Source organism: Delphinapterus leucas, chromosome 2 (assembly GCF_059928025.1).
Source record: "Delphinapterus leucas isolate spDelLeu-1000000601 "Yukka" chromosome 2, BTC_Dleu_Yukka2, whole genome shotgun sequence".
Lineage (NCBI taxonomy): Eukaryota > Metazoa > Chordata > Mammalia > Artiodactyla > Monodontidae > Delphinapterus > Delphinapterus leucas.
Window position 1 is genome coordinate 5468889 of NC_143130.1, and position 27902 is coordinate 5496790.

General features: G+C 42.9%; 1 protein-coding gene across 1 annotated transcript in view; it reads left to right on the forward strand.

Moving 5' to 3' along the window:
- Positions 1 to 27902, forward strand: part of CUBN (cubilin) — a 269760-nt gene that overhangs the window by 229167 nt on the left and 12691 nt on the right. Inside the window, exons 60-63 of the mRNA XM_022580595.3 lie at positions 15141 to 15349; positions 24881 to 25043; positions 25408 to 25613; positions 26987 to 27134. Of these exons, the coding sequence (XP_022436303.2) occupies positions 15141 to 15349; positions 24881 to 25043; positions 25408 to 25613; positions 26987 to 27134 (726 nt within the window). The remainder of the gene's footprint in view (positions 1 to 15140; positions 15350 to 24880; positions 25044 to 25407; positions 25614 to 26986; positions 27135 to 27902) is intronic.

Consider the following 27902-nt stretch of genomic DNA (forward strand, 5'->3'; position numbering starts at 1 on the left):
CAGGTCTCCTCTTTTATGGAACTTCTGCTATAAAGGGCCACCTGCACAGGATGGAAGGTAAGGAGAAAGCAAAAGCCAGCACTTCCCGGGAGCTGATACCTACCTGTGAAGTACACCTGCCTTCCCGCTTGCCCCGTCTCTCCTCCCCTACATGAATAATTGATCCCCGATAACTGATAACCAGCGGAGTACTTGTCCTGGGGTCTGTGAAACTCTGAAATTATCTGCAGATCTCAGCGTTTTTCTGGAGAGTATGCAACTTTCACCCGATTGTCAGTGGTGTCCATGATCCTGTGAAGCTTAAAAAGCCTTCAGTCCTATGGATTTGGCCCAAGTGGGCAAGCTCCACGGTGCAGAACTAACACTGATGAGTACCGTTTATTCTACCCACTTCTGCTTGCTGAGTTCCTGCCCCTCCTCTACCACCAGAGTCTGCTTCAGCTGTGGCTGTGCTCATCTTTGTCACTCACAGAGCATTTCAGACCTGCAAATGTGTTTTTAAGCCATCAAAGCCCCCATTTCTTCCTACTGTACTGGTCTCACGCCAGAGTGCCTCTCAGTCAGTCTGTTTTTTTGTTTTTATTTATTTATTTATTATTTTAAAATTTTTATTTTATTTTATTTTTTTGGCTGCGTTGGGTCTTTGTTGCGGTGCACAGGCTTCTCACTGCAGTGGCTTCTCTTGTTGCAGAGCACGGGCTTGAGGCACGCAGGCTCAGTAGTTGTGGCACCTGGGCTCAGTAGTTGTGGCTCATGGGCTCAGTAGTTGTGGCTCCCGGGCTCAGTAGTTGTGGCTCATGGGCTCAGTAGTTGTGGCACGTGGGCTCAGTGGTTGTGGCTCATGGGCTCCGTAGTTGTAGCACGCAGGTTCAGTAGTTGTGGCTCGTGGACTCAGTAGTTGTGGCTCATGGGCTTAGTTGCTCCGCGGCACATGGGATCTTCCCAGACCAGGGATCGATCCCACGTCCCCTGCATTGGCAGGCGGATTCTCAACCACTGTGACACCAGGGACGCCCCCTTTCCCAGTTCTGTTTCTCATGACAGCTTCCCACAGAGACACAGAACCTGAGATAACCCCCCTTCCCCACCCCCAGCCAGGGGCACTTCCTGTCCTGGGCACTGCTCAAGGAAATAATAAAGCAGTTATTTCTTACTTGAATCCATGCATCTTGGAGGATGGGTGAGAGAGGAAAGAACATTTATTCATGCAGTTATGTTCCAGGCCCAGTCAGTCTGTTTTTGATGTGCTCATCCCATTAGATACGAAACTTGTAGATACAGGATTAGATCAGGGGTTTAAACTATGTTTATTGACTGTGTTGGACCATAGTAACTAAACTTGTTTTCTTAAGTAATGTATCATATAACCCTTTAGCAAAATATCAGGGTCAAAAACTGAACTTGGCCCAGTTAGCGTTGAGGTCTGTGGGCATTTGGCAGTGGTGGGAAGAAGTTGAGGTGGCTCAACAGGAGTTTACTTGTAAGAGGGGATGGAGAAGAAGGAAAGGTACACAGAGAAAGCTGATGCCAGTTTGGGGCCCCAAAGATGGAAAATATAACCACAGCAAATGGAGGAAAATGTAACAACATATCAGACTTCTGGTTCTGGTTATTTTTAAATTTCACAGTTTTGGTGTTAAGTTTGGACTTTGGGAGGGGCATTCTAAAGTTCTATAGCTAAACATTAAAAAAATAAACTTAAAAACATTCAGTGACACTAAATATCGATGTGTCTATGTCTCTGTTGTGCTTCCTAGCAGCCTGATGTTAGCTGCCAGACGACATTACTTTTAAAAGTACATTTGCAGTAAGGTAGTTGAATTATAAAGTGAATAATTTCCTAAGTCACTGCTCAAATAACCCTCAGTTTAGTGAATATGGGGATATTACTAGAAAGCAGTGTTGTTTGTCTGTTCTCTTAATGTCATTTGCTCCCTCTGATGAAGTCTGACAATGAGATGAGCTGAAATTGTAAACCCATTTGCAGAAAACTAGACTAAGCTTATTTCCGCTCTTTTTAAGTCTTGTAACTTTCACTGCTGATTCAGCATCCCTTGGGAGATGATGCCAAAGACAAGGTTATCTGCAGTTTCTCCTTTGTGGGTTTTACTGACAAGGGTTTTTTGCTGAGCTGAGAATGTGGGAATGTGATAAAGAAACTAACAAATGCTTAGTTCACCAAAACCTTACAAAAGCAGTAGGCAGGAGTAAAATTCCAGATCAGCCAAAAGAAAAAGAAAAGGTTTTTATGAAAATATATTCCAATATCAGTCTGTGCTCTAACCCACTCACCCCCTCCTTAAATGACCAGATTGCTGCCCCTGGTCTTGAAGGATAGGGTTGTCATTGGGAAAATGAAACCAGATGGTACTGTGAAGACCAAGCTAAGGGATAAAATTGAGTTAGTGGTAAATTATAAGATAACACTTTGAAGAACATTGAAATAAACAAGAAGCTGGCAAGCAATTATTCTGCATAACCTAAACAGCACCAGCCCTCCTAAAAATGCAACTCACCCAACAACTGGATGTTTAGGATTAAATTATTTATAAGCATAGATTCCCTGTAATAACCATTATCCTTACTCATTGGCCAGGCTTTAATGTAGTGTTTCCAGCAACGTAAAAGCAGACTGTCATGTTTATGGCTGGTCAGCACTAAACACTGAAAACAATCCTTTACGTGGTAACAGTTGTTTAGAGATAAAACATTATCAGGGACTATATTCTTCTCTTTGTTCTGAGATGTGAAAAATCTGCTACCTTTGTGTGGTAGCTTTAATTTCAGTTCACCCCCAGGAGAAGATGTCAAGGATGCCCAAGGCATACAGATAATGACCCCCTGTCACTGAGCTTCTATGGGAGGGGCTTTGCATGGATTTTCTCATCTAATCCTCACAACTACCCCTGAGACAGAGATTATCCCATTTTACAATGGAGGAACAAAGAAGTTAGGAGATTAGGTAATTTGCTTGCAGTCAAAGCGTTTATAAGAGGTAAAGCCAAGCTTGGAATCAGGTAGGACTATCTCCCAAATTCATCCGTTTCCTAAAATGCCTACATCGCTTTTGTAGAGATCAGTGAACACACTCAGGACGATGAGGGATTCTGGGGGTGACTTTTCTCAAAGGCAAGTCATTTCTTTTCTAACTCTTTGGGGAGATAGAGCTACTTTTCTCCATTCTCATCTTCTCCTTTGACACTGCCTGCTTTCCAATTTGTACCTAGTCCTAAATAGTGCATTTAATTTACTGTTACTATATAAATATTGCACATAACTGCAGCAGTCACTATTTCCTCCTTCCCATAAGGAAAGGAAAAAATATTTTTTAGTAAAATATACTATTTATAAGTAATATAGCATAATTACATATTTATAGTAGACTTATATTTATGATACAAATATATTTTATATATTATAAATATAATATGCATAAAATATATATGTTTAGTATTTATATTTTATGTAACATTTATATTTACAAATAATTTATATATATATGCATACATATACACATACAGTAAAAGCCCATTTTCTTTCCGCTGTTGACAGACAAATGTCACATCTATCTTCACAGCTTTGCATGATATAATGGTAAAGAATTAGCACAATTATGTGGAGTATAATTCCATTGGAATATAAAGGTAATAAATTTCTGTATAACAAAAATCTCTAACCCCAAATGATGGCCTCCAATTTAGTAAAATTTCTTAAAGTTCTATCAAAATTAAGGAATTTGGGCATTTATTTTTATGTTGTAATCCTGATTGGCATTCTCATATATTTTACTTTACAAATTGGGGAACTGAGTCACACAGAAATTAAGTGACTTGCCAGGGCCTCTTAGCAAGTCTTGAGCAGAACTGGGAAAATAATCCATCTCCACTAAATCACACTGCCACCAGAGTCATAAAATGTAAATATCAATAGCACAATGTGCAAGCTAACACATTAACGAGAGCAACAAAACAATTCCATGCCCTTGTTTGCATTATTAAAAACTATTGGGCACTCTGGTTTGATGAATTTCATATCTTTTCTAATGCAACCTATTTTATGACAATTGAATAGCACATTGCTATTAATCCTGCCCTCTAACTAGAACAGTTTCTAATTCTTGCTAACTTTTGACTTTGTGATCGTCAGTGATGAGGGGAAGCCATTCTTCTATATAGTGTGCTGCACATTAGCGCGTCTGGAATTTTACGAACTTTTAGATTTGCTCTGCCTTCTGAAATCCAACACTCAGAGAGCAGATTTTCTTAAGTAACAGACCTATCATTTATAATGGCAAATGTTTAGCTAAACAAGCATTTTCCTACAAAAACAAAAAAACAAAACTAACCCTTCGGCAGTGTTTTAAATCTTTTGGTGATATTTTTGGTGTTGTTCTGCTGATTGTCTCTTCACAATCAGATATGCCACAAAAGTCAACTAACTTAGCTCTGAAACAGGTTAATACATAGGACCAAAAACTTGGTCCTATGCCTGTGTGTGTGTGTGTGTGTGTGTGTGTGTGTATATATATATATATACACACACACACATATATATACACATATACAGACACACATACACATGCACATGTACATAATATGTTTACTGCATAGTAACAACTTTATAAATCAAGAAATATATTTAATTCCAAGAATTCCCTTATAAACTTAGACTAGAAAGCAAAGATCCCTCCAGTAAGAACTATCTATATATTTTCTATGCTTTCCTGAATTGCTTATTCAACAGTATTCACCAGCTACTTACTATGCAGGCAGTGATCTTTTCTCTGGGGATACGAAGACGAATTCAACAAGATCTCTATTTCTGAGAAGCTTACTCAATAGTCAGCAAATAATTGTAAATTCTGATAAATGCTTTTGTCAGAAGTATGTGCAGAGGACAGCAGAGGCCGAAGTGATCTGAAGTACTTGGCCGTTGAGTAAAATAAAAAGGACACAGGAAAAAAAAGTTCGCGAAAGCACTGCAGGGAATGTGAACCGTGAATTGTAGTTAGTGGTTTGTAAATGTAGCACAGGCTCTGGGGATAGACTGTCTAGGTTCAAACTCAGCCCTGACACATCCCAACAAGTTTGACCTTGGACAATCACTTATCCTCTTGATTTTCTCATCTGTAAAAGGGGCCCACTAATAGTAACTACCTCATAGGGTTGTGGGGAAGATTAAACTAGAACATTCCCTGACACTCTTTTAGCACGCACTAAATTCTAGCTATAAATAATACTCACTCGGAAGGCTGAGAAGGCCTTCGTTGGGAAAGCAGCCATTTTATGGAGAAGAAAAAGCACGTGCAAAGTTGCAAAGGCATATCCCATTTCAGAGGCCACACACTGGCCTGCACATTGTTACTACCACTTTGGGTTGTCAGGTAGAGAGCAGTCGGGGCTGAAACAGGAGAGACAGGAGGAGGTGGACAAGGTGGGCCCTGCATCAGTTGCGGATGGAACCGTTAATCGCCTGGAGGCTGGAGAGTACTATGATCTAATCAGATGTGGTGTAGGAGGCACATGCTAGCACCTGTGAGGGTGATGTTTTGAAGTAGGGGCAGCATTTTAGACAGAGAAAAATTGGGAAAGTATTGCCATCATTTAGGCAGGGGATGAGAGCAGTGACAGTGTGGAAATAAAGAAGGAACTTGAAAGGAGAAGCACTTAAGATACAGGATCAAGAGGACCCAGTAGTCTTTGAACAGTGAATTGAGGGAAAAGGAAAACATGATGACCCTAAGGTTTCTGGACAATATCCCGTGATACCACCCTAAGGTTTCTGGACAATATCCCGTGATACCACTATCTAAATGTAAGTTTACAGGAGAGGGCCAGGTTTCATAGGAGAAAGTAGTAATGTTTGGTTTTGGTGTGGAATATTTGGTGCCTTTAAGTCGTCCGGCTAATGTTCAGTAGGTAGTCAGATACAAGAATGAGAAACGCAGTAGAGAGATCAGGGCTAGAACTCTGGTCTTATTTGGCTTAGAGACAGTGTAGTATGTAGCACATACACGTTTAAAATGATTATATCTTCCTGGTGAATTTGGTGAATTGACTCATGTTATTCTGCAAGGTCTTTTCTTGTTTTTTGGGGGGTCTTTTTGCTTTAATGTCTACTTTTTCCGGTTCAGTATACAGCTTCCCTAGCTTTCTTCCAGTTCATGGTATATTTTTCAATCTCTCCACTTTCAACATTTCTCTACCCCAAAGAATGTATTCGGGTTTTGTTTTACTTTGTCTTTCAAAGAGATTGGGCCATGTTACTAATAAAATTACTAACATTATTGGATTTAAATAGACCACCGTATTGTCTTCTGTTTGTTCCATATGTTCTTATGTTTGTTTAGCCATCTTTGTGTTTTTGCCTTTTCTGAATTAATCAGTTGTCACTCTCTTTTAAAAATCGTTACTGTCCGGGCGGCGGGACAGGCGGGCGCGGAGGTCGCCTGTGCTGGGCTGCGTGCGGCGAGGCTCCGGCGCCTCCGCGGAGCATCGCGGATCCGGGGAGCATCGCGGGTCCAGGGAGGAGCGGCGCCGGCCCTGAAGCCTTGAGAACACGGCTAGGCAGCCGTAGTTCAACGGGGAGCTGGCCTAATGGGAGCTAGGCGCCTGCTGGCGTCTAGGTTCTTGGCGGGCCCGGGAGCCCGCGGTGGCCAGGCTGGGGACGGCGGCAGGTAGGGGTGAGCCGCTGGTGTGGTGACGAGCAGGGAAGGGAGGACACTGGCTGTCGGCCTGTGAACCCAGGCAAGAAGCAGCAGCCGACACAATCCAGACCCGGGTCCGTGCGCCCAACTCGGTGCTGGGCGGCCGGTCGGTGGAACAGACCCGCAGGTGTGGCTCTTGTCACTCTAGGACTGGCTTCGGGACAGATCCTGCCGCTGAGCCCGGGCCTCAGTTCCCCGGGAGAGTGGAGTGGAGCCCGGTGGTGTGCGCGACTCAGCACGGCGGCCACGCACGTCCAGGCTGCCAGCAAGGGCAGTGGGGAGCCCGGGGAAGTGGTGGCCATGGGAGTGTCCTCCGATGGCAAAGAACCTGCAGGCTTCTCAGATAACTTTGGTGTAGAACGTCGCTGCGTTGAAAGGCAGTTCTGTGTGCTTTTCCCCTCTTGGCGTGGATTGAGGCAGCAGGTGTGATACAGAAGCGCGAGCAGAGACTGTCTGGAATCCCCAGACTCCGGGAAAACTAGAGGGGACAGCCAGCCTAGGGAAGAGGGCCCTCGCCTCAGGGCCCTAATCCTGGCTTCCGCCGCGGGGCTCAGGGGAGCTGCAAAGTCTTCTGGGCGAGCAGAGCCCCCAGTCCTGAGCTGTTCTTCGCTGTGGTTGGGTCATCTCCCCCCATCCAAGGGAAGAAATCTAGATGAGGTTTAAGAACCAGTGCTTTAAGAATGTGGATCTCGTAGCTGAAACCTTGGAACACGTGTTTTCAGCACAAGGTGTTAAAGTGAAGGGAAGGATTTAATGCCTTTTCAAGGAGGTTGTCTCCATGTGGGCAGAACTAGAGAATAAATGGGTCTTGAATAAAGAAAACAAAAAAATCATTACTTATATATTCAGTTACTCTTAGGGATTATAACATTCACCCTTGACTCATTAGAATCTAGTTTAAAACTAGTCCTTTTTTTGCGGGGGGGTGGTACGCAGGCCTCTCACTGTTGTGGCCTCTCCCGTTGCGGAGCACAGGCTCCGGACGCGCAGGCTCAGCGGCCATGGCTCACGGGCCCAGCCGCTTCGCGGCATGTGGGATCTTCTGGACCGGGGCACGAACCCGTGTCCCCTGCATCGGCAGGCGGACTCCCAACCACTGCGCCACCAGGGAAGCCCTAAAACTAGTCCTTTTACCATGTCATGATAAATGCAACATTTTAACTCCATTAATCTACTTCCTGTCTTCCGTGCTGTTAATATCAATTATTTAAATTCTACATATGTTTTAAGCATATAAAATGTTTTTATTGTTTTAGTTAGTAATTATGTATACTTACCATTGCTTTTGTTCTTTCTTCCTGAATTTCTGTGCTTCCATCTGAGATCAGTTTATTTCTTTTTGAAGAACTCCCTTTAGCGTTTTTTTTTAAAATTTATTTATTGCAAATCTTCTAGTAAAAATGTCTTTTGGTTTTTGTTTTTCTGAAAATGGCTTTATTCTGTCTTAAATTTTGTGGGATTTTTTTCTCTGAATACAGAATTCTAGTTTGGCAGTTATTTGCATTCAGCACTTTAAGATGCTATTTCATTGTCATCTGTGTTCTGTCATCTTGGCGAGAGAGTCCTTATGGAGTACTTTCTGTGCTATCCACACTTGGGACACCCTCACCCTGGTCATTCCATTGTGGTGTGCGGTATTCTACAATGAGCTATCACTCGTGTGTGTGTGTGTGTGTGTATTTTAGCCATTCTGATAGAAATGTATTCATATCTCATTATGGTTTTAATTTACATTTCCCTAATGGTGAACAATTTTCATGTGTTTTTTTGGTCATATGTATATCCTCTTTGGTGAAATAGATGTTCATAATTTTTTCCCATTTTTTAATTGGATTACTTGTTTTTCCACTATTGGGTTTTGAGAGTTCTTCATATATTCTCAGTAGTAGTCCTTCCTCAGGTACATGGTCTGCAAATATTTTCTCCCAGTCCATAGCTTGCCTTTTTGTCCTCTTAACAGGGCCTTTCTTAGAACAAAGGTTTTTAATTTTGAAGAAGTCCAGCATATCAGTTTCTCCTTTTATGTATAGTGTTTGGATAACAAGGCTAAGAACTCTACCTATCCTGAGGTCTCAAAGATTTTCTACTTCGATTTCTTCTAGAAGTTTTATGGTTTTACATTTTTCATTTATGTTTACGATCCATTTTGAACTAATTTTTGTTCAAGGTCTGAGGTTTAGATTGGACCTAATTTTTGCCCCTGGATGTCCAATTTCTCTATTACCATTTGTTGAAAGACTATCCTTCCTCCACTGAATTGCTTTTGCATCTTTGTAAATAATCACTTGGACATATTTGTGTGGACATATTTCTGGGTTCTTTATTCTTTTCCATTGATCTGTTTGTCTAACACTCCACGAATATCATACTATCTGGATTACTATAGCTGTATAGTAATAGGCAGATTGATCCTATCCAGTTTTGTTTTTTTTTTTTGCAGTACATGGGCCTCTCACTGTTGTGGCCTCTCCCGTTGCGGAGCACAGGCTCCGGAAGCGCAGGCTCAGTGGCCGTGGCTCACGGGCCCAGCCGCTCCGCGGCATGTGGGATCCTCCCGGACCGGGGCACGAGCCCGTGTCCCCTGCATCGGCAGGCGGACTCTCAACCACTGCGCCACCAGGGAAGCCTGATCCTTTCCAGTTTATTCTTCTTTGTCAAGATTGTTTTAACTATTCAAGAGCCTGTGACTTTCTATGTAAATTTTAAAATAAGTTGTTTGTTTGTTTTGTTTTGGTTGGTTGGTTGGTTTTTATTAAGACTTTATTTTTTACAGCAGTTTTAGATTTATAGCAAAATTGAGGGGAAGGTACAGAGATTCCCCTTATGCCCTCGCCCCTCACGTGCACAGCCTCCACCATTGACCACATCCCCACTGGAGTGAGACATTTGTTACAACTGATGATGTTCAGTGAAGCATCATAACCACCCAACAGCCATCGTTTGAGTCACAGTTCACTCCTGGTGTTGTACATCCAATGGATTTGGACAAATGTGTAATGACATGTATCCAACGTTATGGTATCTTACAGAGCATTTTCACTGCCCTAAAAATCCTCTGTGCTCTGGCTGTTCATGCCTCCCTCCCTCCCCCCAACCCCTGGCGACCACCGATTCTTTTACTGTCTCATTAGTTTTGCCTTTTCCAGAATGTCATCTAGTTGGAACTGTACAGTATGTAGCCTTTTCACATTGGCTCCTTTCACTTAGTAATATGCACTGAGTTGCTCCCATGTCTTTTCATGGCTTGATAGTTCATTTTCTAGCCCTGAATAATATTCTCTTGTCTTTACGTACCACAGTTTTAAAATAAGCTTTTTTAAGTCAACAGAAAAATCTTGCTGGGGCTTTGGTAGGAATTAAAGTGAAAGCTATGCATCATTTGGGAAATAACTGGCATCTTTACTAGGCTGAGTCTTCCAGTCCATGAATACATATGTCTCACCATTTATTTAGGTCTTGAATTTCTTTCATCACTTGGTAATTTTCAGCACACAAGTTCTGTATACATTTCAGTAAGTGTATACCTGAGTATTTTATTTTCTTTAGAGCAATTGTGTTTTTAACTCTGGTTTCCACACGTGCATTGTTAGTTTATAGAAGTGTGATTGCTTTTGTGCCTTGTTCTTCTATCCTGGGTTCTTGCTGAACTCATTTGTTAACCTAGGAATTTTTATGTAGATTCCATGGGATTTTCTGCATGGGCAGATAGGGGCAATTTTATTCTTTCCTCTCCAGTCTGTATTTTTTTCTTGTCTATTACAATGGCAAGAGTTTCCAATACTTTGTTGAATAGTGGTGAGAAAAATATCCTTGCCTTGTTCCTAACCTTAGGAGGAAAGCATTTAGTTTTTCACCATTAAGTATCATGTTAGCTATATGGTTTTTGTAGATGCTCTTTATGAAGTTGAGAAAATTCCCTTCTATTCCTAGTTTGCTGAGAGTTTATGTCATGATGTGTGTTGGATTTTGTCACATCCTCTTCTTGCATCAGTTGACATGATTATATCATTATATATTGCTTAATAAGTCATTTTTAAAATCTCAAAGTTGGTGAGAATGATTTTCATGAAACACCATAAGACTATTAATGCATACATAGGGTGTTTTCAGTAATACCAAAGTAATGCAAAATAAATTAAAAGTTAATTATATAATTTTCCCGAGTTCTTTAAACATTGCATTGCTCTTTTACTTGTGACGATAGCTCCTGATTAACTGCTGAAATTACCTTTCTTTTAGTATTTCAGTTTTATGCTTCCCAAATATTACCAGACTAAGTACGCATTCGAAGTTAAATTAGGCTGGGTCTCAAATTAGGATGTCCAAAGTGAGGCAAATTGAGTGACATTACTGAAAACAAACAGAAAAACAGAACTCAGGTTACAAAAGCCATTAAGAAGTGTTTTCCTTGCAGATATAAGTATGATACTTAAAAGGTGGCGCATGTTTAAGGTTAGGGAGTAGAGAATAATAACTCCAATTCACTTTTAGCAAAAAAGACAAGACGTGTTCATCTGAAGCTTAGCTGAACTTTTTAAACGAATTCACTGCTTTAGGGCAGCTGTCTACTGTAGCTTTGAAAATCACAGCAAGATTTACTCAAAGAAAGGATTATGGAACTCCCATTTCCCTAAGGGACCAGCCTTAAATGCATTTGTGTTCTGTTTCCTGTGCTTCAGTGCTGCTTCCTTCAACTACATTCAACTACAGCCTGAAGCCCTAGCTGGCTCACTGGGGAACAGGAAAATGCCTGAAGTCAGGCCGTTTGTTATCTGAAAGCACAGCTAGCCAGCCACCATCTGTCCAAGTAACAGTTGTCCAGAGATGGACATGGACATCTTTTATTTGACTATGTATTCATATAATATTATTCATATAGTATATGAGTTGTATAATTCACTCATATAATGTTATACTTACTTCAGTTATTTGACTATTTTAGCCAGGACTATCTGATGATCATTTTAGTTCTCCTTTACTTTTTTACTTGTATGTATATTTTATGAGTTCATCAATGTGCTCTATTATGGTTTGATAATTCAAAAAAGCTATTTTTGTATTTGTCAGCTATTGCCACAATAATGCTGTATAACAAACGATCCAAAATGCGGTGGCTTATACCTAGAATATTATTTTTATCACTCACGGGTCAGCAGGCCAGTTTGCCTGCCTGTTCCAGGATGCAGGTTGACTGTGCTTGGCCTACTGACTCAGCCTGGAGTCAGGTCTGCTCTCCACGCAGGTACCCAGGGTGTGAGCTCTTGGTGGATCACAGGAGGCCAAAACTCCAAGCCAAAAAACATAAGCACATTTAAGGCCTCTTCCTACTCCATGACCATTAATATTCCATTGTCTCAAGCAAGTCATATGGTGAAACCTAACATCAAGTGACAGAAAATATACAGCTAAGTCCCCTACCTATGAGTGAACTCTGTTCCGAGAATGCATTCGTAAGTCCAATTTGTTTCTAAGTCCAACAAAGTTAGCCTAGGTACCCAACTAACACAATCAGCTATATAGTACTGTACTGTAATAGGCTTATAATACTTTTCACACAAATAATACATTAAAAAAAACCACAAAAAATGAAACATCTTTACTCTTACGGTACAGTCCCTTGAAAAGCACAGTGGTCCAGCACAACAGCTGGCATCCAGGGGCTGGCATGTGAACAGGCAAGAAGAGTTACTGACTGGAGGAGGGAGAGGAGGTGGGAGATGGTAGGGCTGAAGGATCACAGCAATAGGAGATGGAGGGCAAGCTGCCATTTCGCTCACACCTGACGTTGATGCAATGCACGTTCGCATCTTTGAAAGTTTGCAACTTGAAGGTTCGTATGTAGGGGACTTACTGTACTCTGTCCATTCTGGGGCCCTGCAAAGAGAGATTCTGAAAAGTTAGGAATCATGCAGTCTCCCACTCAGTCTATACCAGTGCACACCGGCGATCTGCGGATCCTTGCTCTGGGTTTCCTGAAGGGAGGGTATCTCTGTCTTAGGGCATTAGTAGCAGTAGTAGCAATAATAGCTGTAGCAGTAGTCTTGTCTACTAAGTGTGTACAATGGCACTCTTGGTGCCCAGTACAATTGTCATTCTGCCCTCATTAACTTATTAGCAACAATTAATAAGCAAGGGGTGATAAAACATATAGCTTGAATTTTTAAAAATAGCATTTAGTTTTTGCAGCTGACGCGTTAGTAGAATAAAGCCCAGTGGTCTGGTTTTCCTACATGCAGACCTCCAGCTCTGCACTGCCCCTTGCCTCCACCAGCCTGGACCACAGCGGTGTCCTTGGGCCTGGCTTCATCTCCTCCAGGCCCTCCCTTATGTGTAAACGTGACCACCAGATGCATCTCTAGGTCAGACTTGACGAGAAAGCGCATTCATTCTGACCCTACCACTCCTCTGATCAAAAACCTTTCTAGTGGATCCCTATTACCCAGAGAATAAAGTCTAAAGGTCAAATTCTATACATGTAAATTCTTGTCCACTTAACCTTTGGTTACGAGGTCTTTCAACCTGGACCTGCCAATACCAGGCAAGTCTACATGGTCTCATCCTATTTATCCTTTAAGATGCAGATCAACTGTCACCTCCGCCTTGAACATTCTAGATCCTCTTAGCCTGAAGTAATAATCTCCCTTTCTTGCAAAACTCACAAGACTTTTCCTGCCTCTTTTATGGCACCTATCATTTTCTAAATTGTATCATTATTGTTGATTTATGACTTATCACTGCTATTAGACTACCATTCATCTTCTCCCATCTCAGTACTAAATAAAAAAATAGATAACTAGTAAGAACCTACTGTATAGCACAGGGAACTCTACTCAGTACTTGGTAATGACCTATATTGGAACAGAATCTAAAAAAGAGTGGATATGTATAACTGATTCACTTTGCTGTACAGCAGAAACTAACACAGCATTGTAAATCAACTATACTCCAATAAAAATTAATTTAAAAAATACTAAATATATTTCCTTGGCAATATTTAATAGATAAATAATTTTCTCAATTCATTAATACCCTGAGTAATTGTTCTTCCCTGCTAGGCATGTCAGTAAGCTTAACTGGTTGCCTTAGGTAGCAATCAGTCCACACTGGAGTGAAAACTGTGCAAACCCCACTTCTTCATCTTGCAGGCCTGTTTCATAGGAGCAGAGTCATGAGCATTGCTTTGGTTTCAGAATAATTTTGTTCTAGATGCCACCTATGGATATATCAGGGACTGGGCCTTCGGAAGCATTTCAACTCCAGGAAACATCGGACTGTGCAAATACTCTGTAGTTTTACTTGACTTAGAAGCTATGACAGGGTAGCCTGACCTCCTAAGTAAGGCACCTATCCTGGAAAACGCTCCGCGCATTTGATATCCTTTGCATTCGAGGTCGGCAGCCATTGTTTGCCTTTCCTGCCAAGAGCGTTTCCTGAATCATAGCGCCCCCTAATGTTGAAAGCAACCCTTTCACCTTTAACAGATCAAGTAAATGGAATGAGACTGTGAATTTAACTGCGGAACTTGTAATGACGCACATTTGTGTAGCATGCAAGCTTTATGAATACTCTTTTGAACGCCTATTTCATCTCTATTCCTACCAGGGCTGTTCTGAGCTTAATTCATCCTCATGTATATCTTTCGAAATTGTCAGTAAAGTTTTTCTTCCTTACCAAGGCATCACCTTAGGCTGTAGAGTGGAAGAAACTAAATCCCGTGCTCTGAGGAGTTTGTGCCGTATTTTTTTTCATAGTTGAGTATTGAGAGTATTCTTTATCTCTCTTTTGTATTTTTATTCTGAATTTCAGAGTTTTCATTTCAAAGTAGATATTTTTCTCCACTAAAGTTCCTCTTCTTCAGCTTCCCCTTATTTTTGGAAAAGAAAAAATTCAAATATAGAGTACAGTTCAATATAAAGTGGATTGTAATGTTATATGCCTCTCATCCTCCTTCTACCAGATTATTTAAATAAAAGATTTGTTGAGAGCCAGTTTTCTTGGGATGTTGGGTAAAGTCTTCTTAAATTCAGTTTTCAGTCTGATAGCGTTCATAAAAGCAGAACATAAAAGTAAAACAGGTTCACAGTTTCCATCAGTTTTGTTATGCAAAATACTTTATTTTGTATAAAATTGGATTTTTCAAGAATAGAGAAAAGCTCCAATAGATCCCATCAAGAGTTCCAAAAATGCATAGAGAACCTTATCTGTTTACCCACTTTTCTAGGCAGCTAGATGTGAGCTGGTAGAGATTGAAGGGTTGGTGGTTGAAGAGGAAATAACAGCGAAGAAACTAAGATGCGGGGCAGCAGTCTGATAATGTTCATTAAAGTGTGACAGAAAAAAGAAACGATATGATTTTTAAAAACCCTCCTCATAAAATTTCAGTTCCATTCTCTTTGCTCTGCATCGTGATGTGTCTTTTTTTTTTTGAACACAGGGCCTCAGCAAGGATGTGGTGGTTATCTGACACGTTCAGATGGTACCTTTGCCTCTCCTGATTCTGATTCGAATGGAAGATACGACAAGAATTTAAACTGCATATGGTTCATGACTGCCCCTGTGAACAAGCTAATTAGACTCACCTTCAACACATTTGCTCTGGAGGCAGCAACTAGTTTGCAAAGATGCCTTTATGATTACGTCAAGGTAAGGCTATTATGTTTCTTAACAGAGTCTTCTAATACGGACTCTTTCATGGTGTATTCCAGTTTGTACCACACAGGAAGTCCTGAAAGTTGTGAGTGCTGATAATTTTTACAGAAGAGCTCTTTTTTTTTTTTTTTTTTTTGCTGGACGTGGGCCTCTCACTGCTGTGGCCTCTCCCGTTGCGGAGCACAGGCTCCGGACGCGCAGGCTCAGCGGCCATGGCTCACGGGCCCAGCCGCTCCGCGGCATGTGGGATCTTCCCGGACCGGGGCACGAACCCGTGTCCCCTGCATCGGCAGGCGGACTCTCAACCACTGCGCCACCAGGGAAGCCCCGCTGATAATTTTTAAAACGACCTTTTCTTCAGTGATATAATGTATAATATTGCAGATGCTCTATCTTGACATCAAAATAATCTTTAATACAAAAGACTCAAAATGTTTGTGCAGCTTCTAACATTAGCTTTAAGATTTACTGTTCCTCCAAGCCTCGTCAAGAGATGATCTATGGGAAGATAGGTTGTGTGGAAAGAGATACTCAAAGGATCTTTGGCAAAGTCTAAAATAAATGACAGTGTCTGTATGCAAATCATCACTCCTTACTTTATTTTCAAAGTTTGTATATTTACTTATATTACTTTTAGATGTGGAAAATATCTTAGTTCTGAAGTCCCATTAGAAGTAAATCAAGAAAAGTTTCCATTTTTAAATGACTCTTTAATATTAAATCATTGTATCTCTCAGGCTATATGCACTCAGATTAAAAGTGCTAAGTAGCATCAATCACTGTAGACTACTACACTCCTGGGGGAAACCATCAAGTGAAGCAGTATTTCCGCTCACAAGGAGCTTAAATTTGATTGCAGAATTAAGGGATGACACATGCAAATCAACACTAGGTAGTTCAGGAGAGTCAATATGCAAGTGCATTGGGCACAGGCTTGAAGCCATGTGCAAGTTTAAAAGGGAGGATGATTCATGAGCATATGCTGTGAACAAGAAAGACTTCATAGAATGAGGGGGCACTTACTCAAGTCGGGAGGGAGGGCATTCTAAGCAAGGCGAACAGACAAAAAAGGCATTGAAGTGGAAAGAGTGAAGAGGCTGGCTTTATCAGCAGATATTGTTAAAGCGGAACAAGAAATAAGACTGGCTAAGTGGAGAAGGATCCAGATTGCACAGGATCTTGAAAGTCAGGCTAATGGCATTTAGATTTTAGGCAGCTGGAAATCGCGGGTTTTCCAATGAGTGGTAAGTTGAGAGCAGTATGTAAGATCGCGGGTTTTCCAATGAGTGGTAAGTTGAGAGCAGTATGTAAGAAAGATGACTCTGGAATCAGCATTCTGGGTGGATGGTCAGGGGAGACTCTGGAGTTAAGACCCCAGAAAGAAGTTACCGTTAGGTAAGAAGGGTACAGAGACGGTGCAGATGACAACCTTGGTGTGAGAGAAACTTTTAAGTTCAAAAATTATCTTAAATTTTACAGAAATTGGTTTTAAAAGTAAGAGAAGGAAAAGTTATGGACAAAATACACATTTGAGCACTTCATTACATATAGACTGCCTTACGTTTTCACTGTGAAAAGAACCAAGGTGGGAAGATCAAAAGAATGTCAGTAGTGGGACTTCCCTGGCAGGCAGTCCAGTGGTTAGGATTCCACCCTTCCACTGCAGGGGGCGTGGGTTCCATCCCTGGTCTGGGCCTGAGAATGTTGGTACTCTTAGGAGGAGGCCATGGGTTTGTAAGTATTGGTTCAGTCTGGGTGACAGCAGAGCAGACAAGTGAAATTTCCCCGGGGCAGAGAATGGGCGGAGCCCCAGCAAGAAGACAGCAGCCCAGACAGGAGGCAGCAAAAGAGCATTTCTTATTTCTTCTTTTTTGCGGTACGCGGGCCTCTCACTGTTGTGGCCTCTCCCGTTGCGGAGCACAGGCTCCGGACGCGCAGGCTCAGCGGCCATGGCTCACGGGCCTAGCCGCTCCGCGGCATGTGGGATCTTCCCGGACCGGGACACGAACCCGTGTCCCCGGCATCGGCAGGCGGACTCTCAACCACTGAGCCACCAGGGAAGCCCCAAAAGAGCATTTCGTACATCAGGAGAGAAATGCTGTCTTTGAGAGAGGCTGCATGGCGCTAGAAGGCCTGGCTCCCACTCAACTCCAGGAAAGGTACAGCGTGAGGCAGCCAGAGAGCACAAAGCAGAGGCAGGAGGAGAAACAGACGCGTCATGGAAGACATGGACAAACCAGGAATAATGCAGTTACCACGGAAGGCGAGGGAGAAAGGTCTCCTTGCACTGACCGTGCAAGGATTCACGGTCAGTGCTATTAAATTGTAAATTAGAAGCCAAGAAGGGTGAAGATAAAGAAAAAACTCATTAGATAGGATGACAACCATTTAAATAAAGTGTTGGCACAGAAGCCAGATCAGAGGGAGTTCACGAAAGACTGCAGATAACAAGGAATGTCCGTTCGGGTTGAATTCTTCTTGTCTGAAATGAGACCAAAGGGGCCAGAGCAGCAGTGAGCTGAGGTTCAAGACTATTTGAGCACTACCCTGATTTTACAGAAGAGTAACAGGCTTTTGAGGCAGGTAATATGGACTCAAACCCAGCGTAACCATAGATGTCTTTCTTTTTTACCCCCTTTGGGTAATTCCAGATGGGTATGAGGGCTATAGAATCTTTTTAAAAAATATGATGAATAATTAAGTTAGATATACATTATTATAAATACAAATTCATGTGGGATATTTAGAATATGGTCCTGCCAGGGGGAGGGCTGATTGGATTTATTTGCAAGATTCATTTGTATGTGTGATTTGATAATATAATCAAAAGAGCTATTGGGAGTTCCCTGGCAGTGCAGTGGTTCAGGCTGTACGCTCTCACTGCTGAGGGCCGGGGTTTGATCCCTGATGGGGGAACCAACTAAAATCCCACAAGCCGCGTCGGGTGGCCAAAAAACATTACAAAAGTAAATAAAAGAACCGTTAATTTTCTAAATGTCCTCAAGCTATTTAGGGTAGACATAGCAATATTGAAAACAAGGACCTATCTTCTAGCTTCAATATAAAATGTCCTTTTTTAAAAAAGAAATTCTGTTCAAATCTGCTTTTGTTTTCCTTTTTGGGAAAGCAGTTTCCCTCAGTTGGCAACTTCTCCAGCTTATACTAAACTGGCAGATCACCGAGCAGTTCTTGGAATGTGAGGCCGGGAGGTACCTTTATTAAAGAGATTCTCTGTGACAAATGGGACAGTTGACTCATTTGAGACTGTTGCTTAGAGATTATAATCAAATCACTTTTTTAGAAAAGTTAATTTAATTCTGTAGGTAGATAAACAGGTGAAAACATGCCAAGTCCATTATTCATTTGTAATTGTATCATTATTGTTTTTGAAAGGGTTGACTTGGAAAGCTGTTAAGATAACTGCAGTAGGGAAATTCCCTGGTGGTCTAGTGGTTAGGACTCAGTGCTCTCACTGCTGAGGGCCTGGGTTCAATCCTTTGTCAGGGAACTAAGATCCTGCAAGCCGTGCAGTGTGGCCAAAAAAACAAAGCGAAAAACAGAAACAAAAAACAACAACTGGCAGAAAGGAGGCGCCTCCTTCCTAGCACTGCCCAGCTTCTTCTCAATGCAATCAGTGCCCCTTGGAATAGCCAGTATTTTCTAATGATTCTTTGACCATCTGAAGTGAAAGGTCATCTATGCCATAGCCTAGCCATATACATAATTTCAATTTATAATTATGCTAAATACAATGAAAAGGAGAAATAAAAGGAAAGCCTGTAGAATAGTGTGTATTTCAATATGTAAATGCTCTGATACAGCTATGCTAAGTCACTAGATAAAGTAGTCAGATTCTTCTAATATGTGGACTTGCGGCAATGCGCAGGCATACATTTAAAGTGCTACGGGGTAGCTCTGTTTGCAACTTAAATGCCAATAGCAGCGCCCATCCACAATATGAATTTCCAGAATGGTGGAAGACTCAAATCAAATGGTTCTAAACAGAACAAACTACAGACTTCCCTCAACTTACGTAATAATTGCCTTCTTGGAAATTTGGTATATATTAAAACTGTGCAAAATATTTTTGTGTTTATATACAGAATGGGCTTAGGTCCTGGGATAAAGAATTTTAAACAGTTTCATTACACACATGTCTGGTGGGACATTCATAGGTATGTAGGACCTAGAATAAATCTTCACTTTGCAGACGCGTCCTGAATTTTGATGGGATTCCACAGCGTGGTTTCTAAGTGCTAGACGCCAGCTATAGCCTCAAACTATTGTGATGAGCCCAAAACACCACACTTGTGCAAAACAATCCCTAGGGGGTGGCACTGTTCCCATGGAAAACTTCTGTCTTAACCCACTGGGCTTAACCATTCAGTCTGTGATTGGCCGTGGGTGGAGGGCTGTCCATCTCTGGGGAGGCGTCAGCAGTTATGGAGGCGTCAGATCCCTATCCTTATGGGGTAGTACCTACTGTTCATTCATTCCATAAATGTTAATTTGAGCACCTACTATATGCCAGACACTGGAAAAGAGCATTGAGATTACATAATAGTCATATTAATAATATTAATGATTTCATACGATAATACTATTTTTTATTGTTATATAAAGATTCCTGCAGTTAGAGGTGATTCTCATCATTGCCCCTTAGTGGATCTTCCTGAGATCACTGGCACCAATAAAACATTTTCCCAGAAAGTTTCTGTAAAGGATCAGAGTTCAACCCCAGACCTAAAAAATCACTCTATACTCTCATTCTCATCCCAAATTATGCCCAGGCCTGTTGTCCTGTGGACCCTGTCAGAAGTCCCACAGTACAATCTAAGAATTCATGAAGACACTCTGAGATGCAATGTAGAGATGCTTCAAATAAGACTATCAAAATTCTCCCGTTATCACATTCCCAGGGAAATGTTAAATAATAAAGTCCTAAGGAAACTAAGGTCTAAAATTACGGAGTTAAATTTTTTTTCAAATTATTAAATTTATTTTTTGACTGTGTTGGGTCTTCGTTTCTGTGCGAGGGCTTTCTCTAGTTGCGGCGAGCGGGGGCCCCTCTTGATCGCGGTGCGCGGGCCTCTCACTGTCGTGGCCTCTCTTGTTGCGGAGCATAGGCTCCAGACGCGCGCAGGCTCAGTAGTTGTGGCTCACGGGCGCAGTTGCTCCGCGGCACGTGGGATCTTCCCAGACCAGGGCTCGAACCCGTGTCCCCTGCATTGGCAGGCAGATTCTCAACCACTGTGCCACCAGGGAAGCCCTGGAGTTAAATTTAAAAAGAATTAAAGCCCAATATCAAAGCCTATTGCCTTCATGCATTAAAAGTTCATAGAAATTAAAATCCCAAAATGTCCTTCCCTACTTTCTTTAGCTGCTCCAATCGATGGCTGAGCAAAGGAGAGGATCTGGCAGAAGGTGTAGTCGGAGGCTCTCTTCCACTAGATTATTTGTGCAATTCCTTCCGGGCCTTAACCAGATTCTAATACGTGCCACCGTTAAAGAGGTTTACAAGCCGAGCAAACACAAAATTCCTCTCAGCACTTATCTTCGTCCACAAGACTTAAGACTTAGGGCATAATTCAAGTCCCAGGCCCAAAGCCGTCCTGGCATTGGTGTGTGCTCCCGGAAGGCGCTACGCAGCTGCTGGTGACCGTGCTGCTCCCAGCGGCACCATTTACCTCCCAGTGCGCGTAGGGTTTCGCGTCAGCAGCGCTACTTAGGGTTCCTCCTGCCATTCTCTATAAAGCCACCCTGCGCGAGGTCGTGGCGGAGGCGTCAGGGGTGGGAGAGCAGGGGAAGAAAATCCTGGCCTCGGTTGCGCAGGGGGCCAGGAGCCTCCATCAGCTGCCCTATTTCAGCTCCATTGGGAGAAATTTTATGGTAGCAGTGAGTGAGCTAATGCAAACGCCAGCTCGAGGCCGGGCATGTAGGACACTTCCTTCCATCGTACTGACCAGTCACCTACTTAAAACCCAAATCAGATCTTACAACTCACGTAGGGGAAGATACACAGTCCGTCGCACGAAGTGTGGGAAACGTCAGTCTCGTCCCAGTGAACTTTCCCAATCCCACCTCTGTTCTCTCACCCTGATCTCCAGGTTGGTCACAGTGTGGGCAGGTGTTGACACACGCCAGGCCGTTTTTATTTCCGTGGCCTTCCATACCTTGTCCATCAGGGTGGGATGCCCTTCCTCTCTTCTAGGTCTGGAAGGTCTCTACTTACTTTCAAATACCAGTTCAAATGTCCGTGTGAGGTTTGTCCTGGCTCGGTCATCTGGGTTACCCTGATACATTGAATTCTTCTCCTGTAGCACTTACGTTTCTCTATTTTACGTATAATTCACACACACATATATTTAATTTATGAATCTCTCTCTCATTATTTGTGAGTCAAATTAGTGTCTGGAAAGTGCTTTATGCATCCCTGTATACACAGAACCTTGGTTGGAGGCCTGGCACACAGTACATAGAATAAAAATGCTTGCCAATATAACGTGATTATAGAGGCAGCAATGGTTATAAAATTTTAACTTGTTTACCAGAAAAGGTACATTACCTAAAACTTGGCAAATCTGCTCTTCTATAAAATGAGGGGATTAGATCACTCAACTCTCCTGTTTCTTTTGGCTTTAAAATTTTACTAAAATCGTTTAAGCAGGAGAAACAGTGCCATCTAGTGGTAAATTTGTTTTGTGTTTATTTTGACTTGACTGTTTTTAACCATTTCTATTTTATGTATTCCCAGCCTTTTAAAATAATGTCAGCGGTAATGGCTATGCTGAGGTTTATCACACACCATTGCTCTGTTATAAATTCAATATTTGGACAGACACACAGATACTTGTGTTAGAAATGCAGTAGAGATTACTCAGGTGGAGAACACTTTTGTTTGTTTTGAAAATTTGATGTTAGAGTTTTTTTTTTAAAAGGTCAAGTCTTTATTTATTAATTAATTTATTAATTAATTTATTTTTGGCTGCGTTGGGTCTTCGTTGCTGTGCACGGGCTTTCTCTAGCTGCAGTGAGCAGAGGCTACTCTTCGTTGCGGTGCGCGGGCTTCTCATTGCGGTGGCTTCTCTTGTTGTGGAGCATGGGCTTAGTTGCTCCACGGCATGTGGGATCTTCCTGGACCAGGGCTCGAACCCGCGTCCCCTGCATGGGCAGGCAGATCCTTAGCCAATGCATCACTAGGGAAGTCCCAACACTTTGTTTTCTAGTAATGCGTTTGAGAGAAATCCAAGCACTCGCTACTTCAACGGACATTTGCTGAAGGCTCTTGTGCCTGGGAGTTGCTCTGGGTGCTGGCGACACACAGTGGATAATCAAAGTCCCCTGCCCGTGGGAATTACATGCTTGGTGGGTGAGAGACCAGAAGAGGTAAATAAGCAATAAGCAATAAGCAATAAATAAGGTACGTTTTTGGGCTTCCCTGCTGGCGCCGTGGTTGAGAGTCCGCCTGCCGATGCAGGGGACATGGGTTCGTGCCCCGGTCCGGGAAGATCCCACATGCCGCGGAGCGGCTGGGCCCATGAGCCATGGCCACTGAGCCTGCACGTCCGGGGCCTGTGCTCCGCAGCGGGAGAGGCCACAGCGGTGAGAGGCCCGCGTACCACAAAAAAAAAAAAATAATAATAATAAGGTACGTTTTAATCATCGTAGGGAAAAAGAACAGGAACATATTGGGGAAGCGCCCATTAGATAGGGTTGGGCTCTCTGAGGCGGAGATGTCTGAGCTGAGACCCCATGATGCTGTCCAAGGGCTGAGCAGAGAGCTCCTGGCAGGAGGGGCAGCTCAGAGAGACTTGTCAGGGCCTGGGGGAGTTACAGGAATGTGGGGAGGGGGCGACGGCCAAGAGCGGCCCAGGCCAGACCAGAGAGGGGCTTGTAGACCACGGTAAAGAGGGTGGAGTTTTACTTCAGATGCAGTGGGGATCCATGGGGACATTGTAGGCCAAGCAGGAGCATATTCTACTCTAAGCTTGCAAATGTTCAGGCAGCTCGGTGGAGAATGCTCTGTGGAACCAGAGCTGTCAGGAAATGTTACAACAATACAGGTGAAGGAGCACTGTGGGAGCCGTGGACATGGAACCCTTGGGATAGATGTTGAAGGTGGAGCAAAGTAGATGCGGGGTCAGGAAGACACAGGGAGGAATCAGGGTGGCTGAGGTGTTAGGCTTGAGCCCTTTACTGACATAAAGACCACTTGGGGAGAGCAGGCTTGGGGGGGGTGGGTAGCGGGAGAGAGGAATCACTTTTTCATTCCTTAGATATTTATTGAGTGCCTTTTGTGTGCCACTCTTCTGAAAACTGGGGACCTAGCAGTGAATAGAACAGACAGCAGCCTGTGCTTTCATGGAACTTGCATTCTCTTCAGAAGGGAAGACAGTAAATTAAATTATATATGAATATATACATACATATGATGTAGAAGGTAATATGTGCTCTGGAGAAAAAGTGAAGCTGGGAAGGAGAAAGGGGATATTGGGAGAGCTTGCATGTTAAATAGGGGTGTTCAGGGAAGGCTTCAGTGAGTTAGTGGTATCTGAGTAAAGGCCTAAAGCAACAGAGGGGAATGAAACCAGGCAGATAAATAGGAGGGCATTCCAGGCAAAGGGAACTGCAGACGCCAACAGCCGGGATGCAGGAGTGCCGGGATCGCGCAGGGAGCAGAGCAAAGAAAGTGGCAGTGAGAGGTCAGATGGCAAAGGCCGGGAATGGGGCTGGGAGCAGATCCTATCAGGCCTCGAAGGCCGTAGTAACGGCTTTTGAGTGGATGAGAAGGAGTGAGGAGGGTTCTCAGCAGAGCAGTGACGTGGTCTGACTTACATGTAAACTGTAGCTTCTGGCTGATGTGCTGAAGGCAGCTTCTAGAGGGTCAAGAGCAGATCAGGGGGACCCGTGGGGAGGCTGCAGTGAGAATCAGGCGAGAGACCATGATGGTTTGGAGCAGCACGGCAGGGAGGGCGGAGGTGACGGTAGCGATGGGTTTGCTGGCTCTAATGCCACATCATTTTTTAAATCGAATTTTACTTTCCCAATGAGAAAAAAAAAACTTCAGGCAATATACCAGGTTTTTACTAAAAATCATTATAGTATAATTGATTCAATAGCGATTCTGTTCCTAAATTAAAACTAGCTTTAAGAACATTAGTGTAGGGACTTCCCTGGTGGTGCAGTGGTTAAGACTCTGCGCTCCCAGTGCTGGGGGCCTGGGTTCAATCCCTGGTCAGGGAACTAGATCCCACATGCATGACGCAACTAAGAGTTCACATGCCGCAACTAAGGAGCACACGTGCCACAACTAAAGAAGCCAGCGAGCCGCAACTCAGGAGCCCTTGAGCTGCAGTTAAAACCCGGTGCAACCAAATAAATAAATAAAAATAAATATTTTTTTAAAAAAGAACATTAGTGTAAGATTCTTAACCATGACCTGTCGTAACTTCATGTCCATTTTAGTGTAAAATATGCAGCTTCTTTGTGAATAATGGATAACTAATGAGCTGTTTTTCTTTTCAGTTATATGATGGGGACAGTGAAAATGCCAACTTGGCTGGAACATTTTGTGGTTCCACCGTACCTGCTCCATTTATTTCTTCTGGGAACTTCCTTACAGTTCAATTTGTCAGTGACTTAACTTTAGAAAGGGAAGGATTTAATGCTACATATACCATCGTGGACAGTGAGTAAACTGAGACATTTTTACATAGTGTGAAAGACACGTGTATTTATGCACTAAAAATACTGCCATGCTTATATCTATACTCAGTGTTAATTACTAAACTCAATGTTAATTACTATGCTCAATGTTAATGACTGTCTAAGTGCAATGTCAGTTACTAAACACCACGTTAATTACTCCGTGTTTTAATCCATGGTACAAATTTGGTACAATTCTTAGTCAAGAATATAGACCGTAAATCCTTCATAGAATGATGTAAATATAGCTCCTTTGGGCTGGAAGAGTAAGGAGAGCAGAATTTTAAATATGTGTGATGAGCTACAAGTAAAATGTCTTCTAAGTTGTGTCTTTCTTCCCATCTCAGTGCCTTGTGGCGGAACATACAATGCAACTTGGACCCCACAGAGTATTTCGTCACCCAATTCATCAGACCCAGCTGTCCCATTTTCCACCTGTACCTGGGTCACTGAAGCTCCTCTACATCAGCAGGTCATGATTACTGTGTGGGCACTTGAGCTGCACTCACAAGACTGTGACCAGAACTACTTAGAGTTTCAGGACCCACCAGAGGTAACGATTACAGGATGAATGACAGTCACATGTATGACCCTTTCACCAGTATTTGCAAAACACTTGAAGTAATGAGGGCATGACTAAATAAGATCTCGGAGTTACTTCCAGCCTAATGTGGTTTTCAGCCATTTACAAAACCCTCTATTTATAGGCATTAAGAAACCTGAACTTGGTCTGTAGGTCATGTGCCTAAGAAACATCTGGGTGTCTTGGTAAAAGTGCCTGCGCCTGGGCCCACACTCAGAGACCAGTTCCCCTACTTACGTCCATTAACCTGCATTTCTGATGAACTTCTCTGGTGTTCTGACAGCAGTGCTCCATGGAGAAGCACTTCTGCAGTCAGTGGGATCTGTGTGTGGAATGAATTGAAAGGAACAGTTAAGAAGGCATTTGGTACCAGTCTAGTGGGACTATATTCATGGTTAAAAACATAGAGCAAAGCTCTGTTGGTTTAAAAAAAAAATGACGAGTCTGAATTGCCCATGGGGTTAGACGTTGAGGAGACTGTTGACCATAGCAGTGTAATGTCGACAGAATGCCTGAAGATCAGGACGTCATCATCATGTGAGTAGGTAGTCGCGGTACGAGAGCGATCAGATTATTCCGGGAACGTGTGCAGAGGGAGGGCTCCTGAACTGAGGGTGACGCCTAGCGGGGGCTCCTGGGAACACCCGGGTTGTCTCTCTCCGGATCGAGGAGGTCATCCACTCCAGGTTTGCTAAGCGGCGGTGAGGCAGGGCCAGTAGCGGTGCTGGTTAGCCTTACAGAGTTCAGAACAATGGAGAAGCCCCAGTAGAACTGTGCTGAGCTCCTCCGACAGCCTGGATGCGCTCTGAGCAACGGCACAGGCCTTGGGTAGGAAGCGGAGGGAGAGGGAAGGTCTTTTTTTTTTTTTTTTTTTTTTGGTGGTACGTGGGCCTCTCACTGTTGTGGCCTCTCCCGTTGCGGAGCACAGGCCCCGGACGCGCAGGCTCAGCGGCCATGGCTCATGGGCCCAGCCGCTCCGCGGCATGTGGGATCTTCCCGGACCGGGGCACGAACCCGTGTTCCCTGCATCGGCAGGCGGACTCTCAACCACTGCGCCACCAGGGAAGCCCCGGGAAGGTCCTATTTTCAGTAGGCAGGCGTCCACCCCATGGTTTCAGCAGAAATGTGGCCTCCCTACCTCCCACCCACACCCCTCGAAGACTGCGAGACACCTGTAGATTCCAAGGCCAAGGTGAAGTCTTACTGCAGAGTGCATTAAACTCTGTAACTGGTCTCCATGGCTGAATATTTAAGCCATATTTTTGTATGCAATTTAAGTTCTGCTGTGGCCTATTCTCTTTTGATACTAAATCTACCGGCATTTGGCTTCCGTTTCATTTCAGAGTAACGGAAATCCAGGAATTCGGTTCTGTGGCAGAAATGCTTCAGCTGTACCCACATTTTATTCTTCCATGAGCACCGCAATCGTCACTTTTAAATCGGAAGTTTTTAACATAAACTCCAGAGTGGGTTTTACCTATCAGATTGCAGGTGAGCTCTGAGATTTCATCTTTTATTCAGAAAAACTGCCATTATTACAATTACAGCTAGAATTGACCCCCTTGAGTAAATTAAGGTTTGTTGACATAAGCCACACCCAAATGAGGTAAGACTCTTTACTAGAAGCCAGGCCCAATATAGCAAATTACTAAAGTTGACTTCTGAAGAGGTAAAGCAAATAAAATATTAATTAAAATGTGGAGAATGGCAGCATATCCTTCAAAGTTCATGTCATTAATTAAAAAATATACCAGTTATTGTATTAATTATTCACTTAACCATGTAGAAAAATCACTATATCTTAGAAAATTACTTTGGAAAAACCAAGGAGCCTTGAAAGAATTACTTGATTCTGTCACTGAGAAGTTTATTTCCAGAGAACACTTTATGTAATGTTCATTTCAAGCTTGATTAAAACCAAAGCTGCCTTTGATTGAAACAAACAAATGAAAACGCTCTGGGTATTTTTTACCAACCATGGTCAAGAACGGTAAGTTGCCAGTTCTATCAGAACAAATAATTCATCAAAGGATTTGAAGAAAAATCTTCACGCAAAACTGTCTTGGAGGTAGAGCCTTTATGCCTGAAGAGTCTAAATGTCATCAGAAAAGCATGGAGAATGCTAGAATGTTTGTCCTCACAGGAGAGGGTGCACATTTACTCATTTACTGTCTCACACGGGGGTGTTTTGTGTGAAGACATTGCACTGCATTTGCTCAGTGTGCCGTTCGCTTTAAGTCTTGGGATCTCAGTAATCTC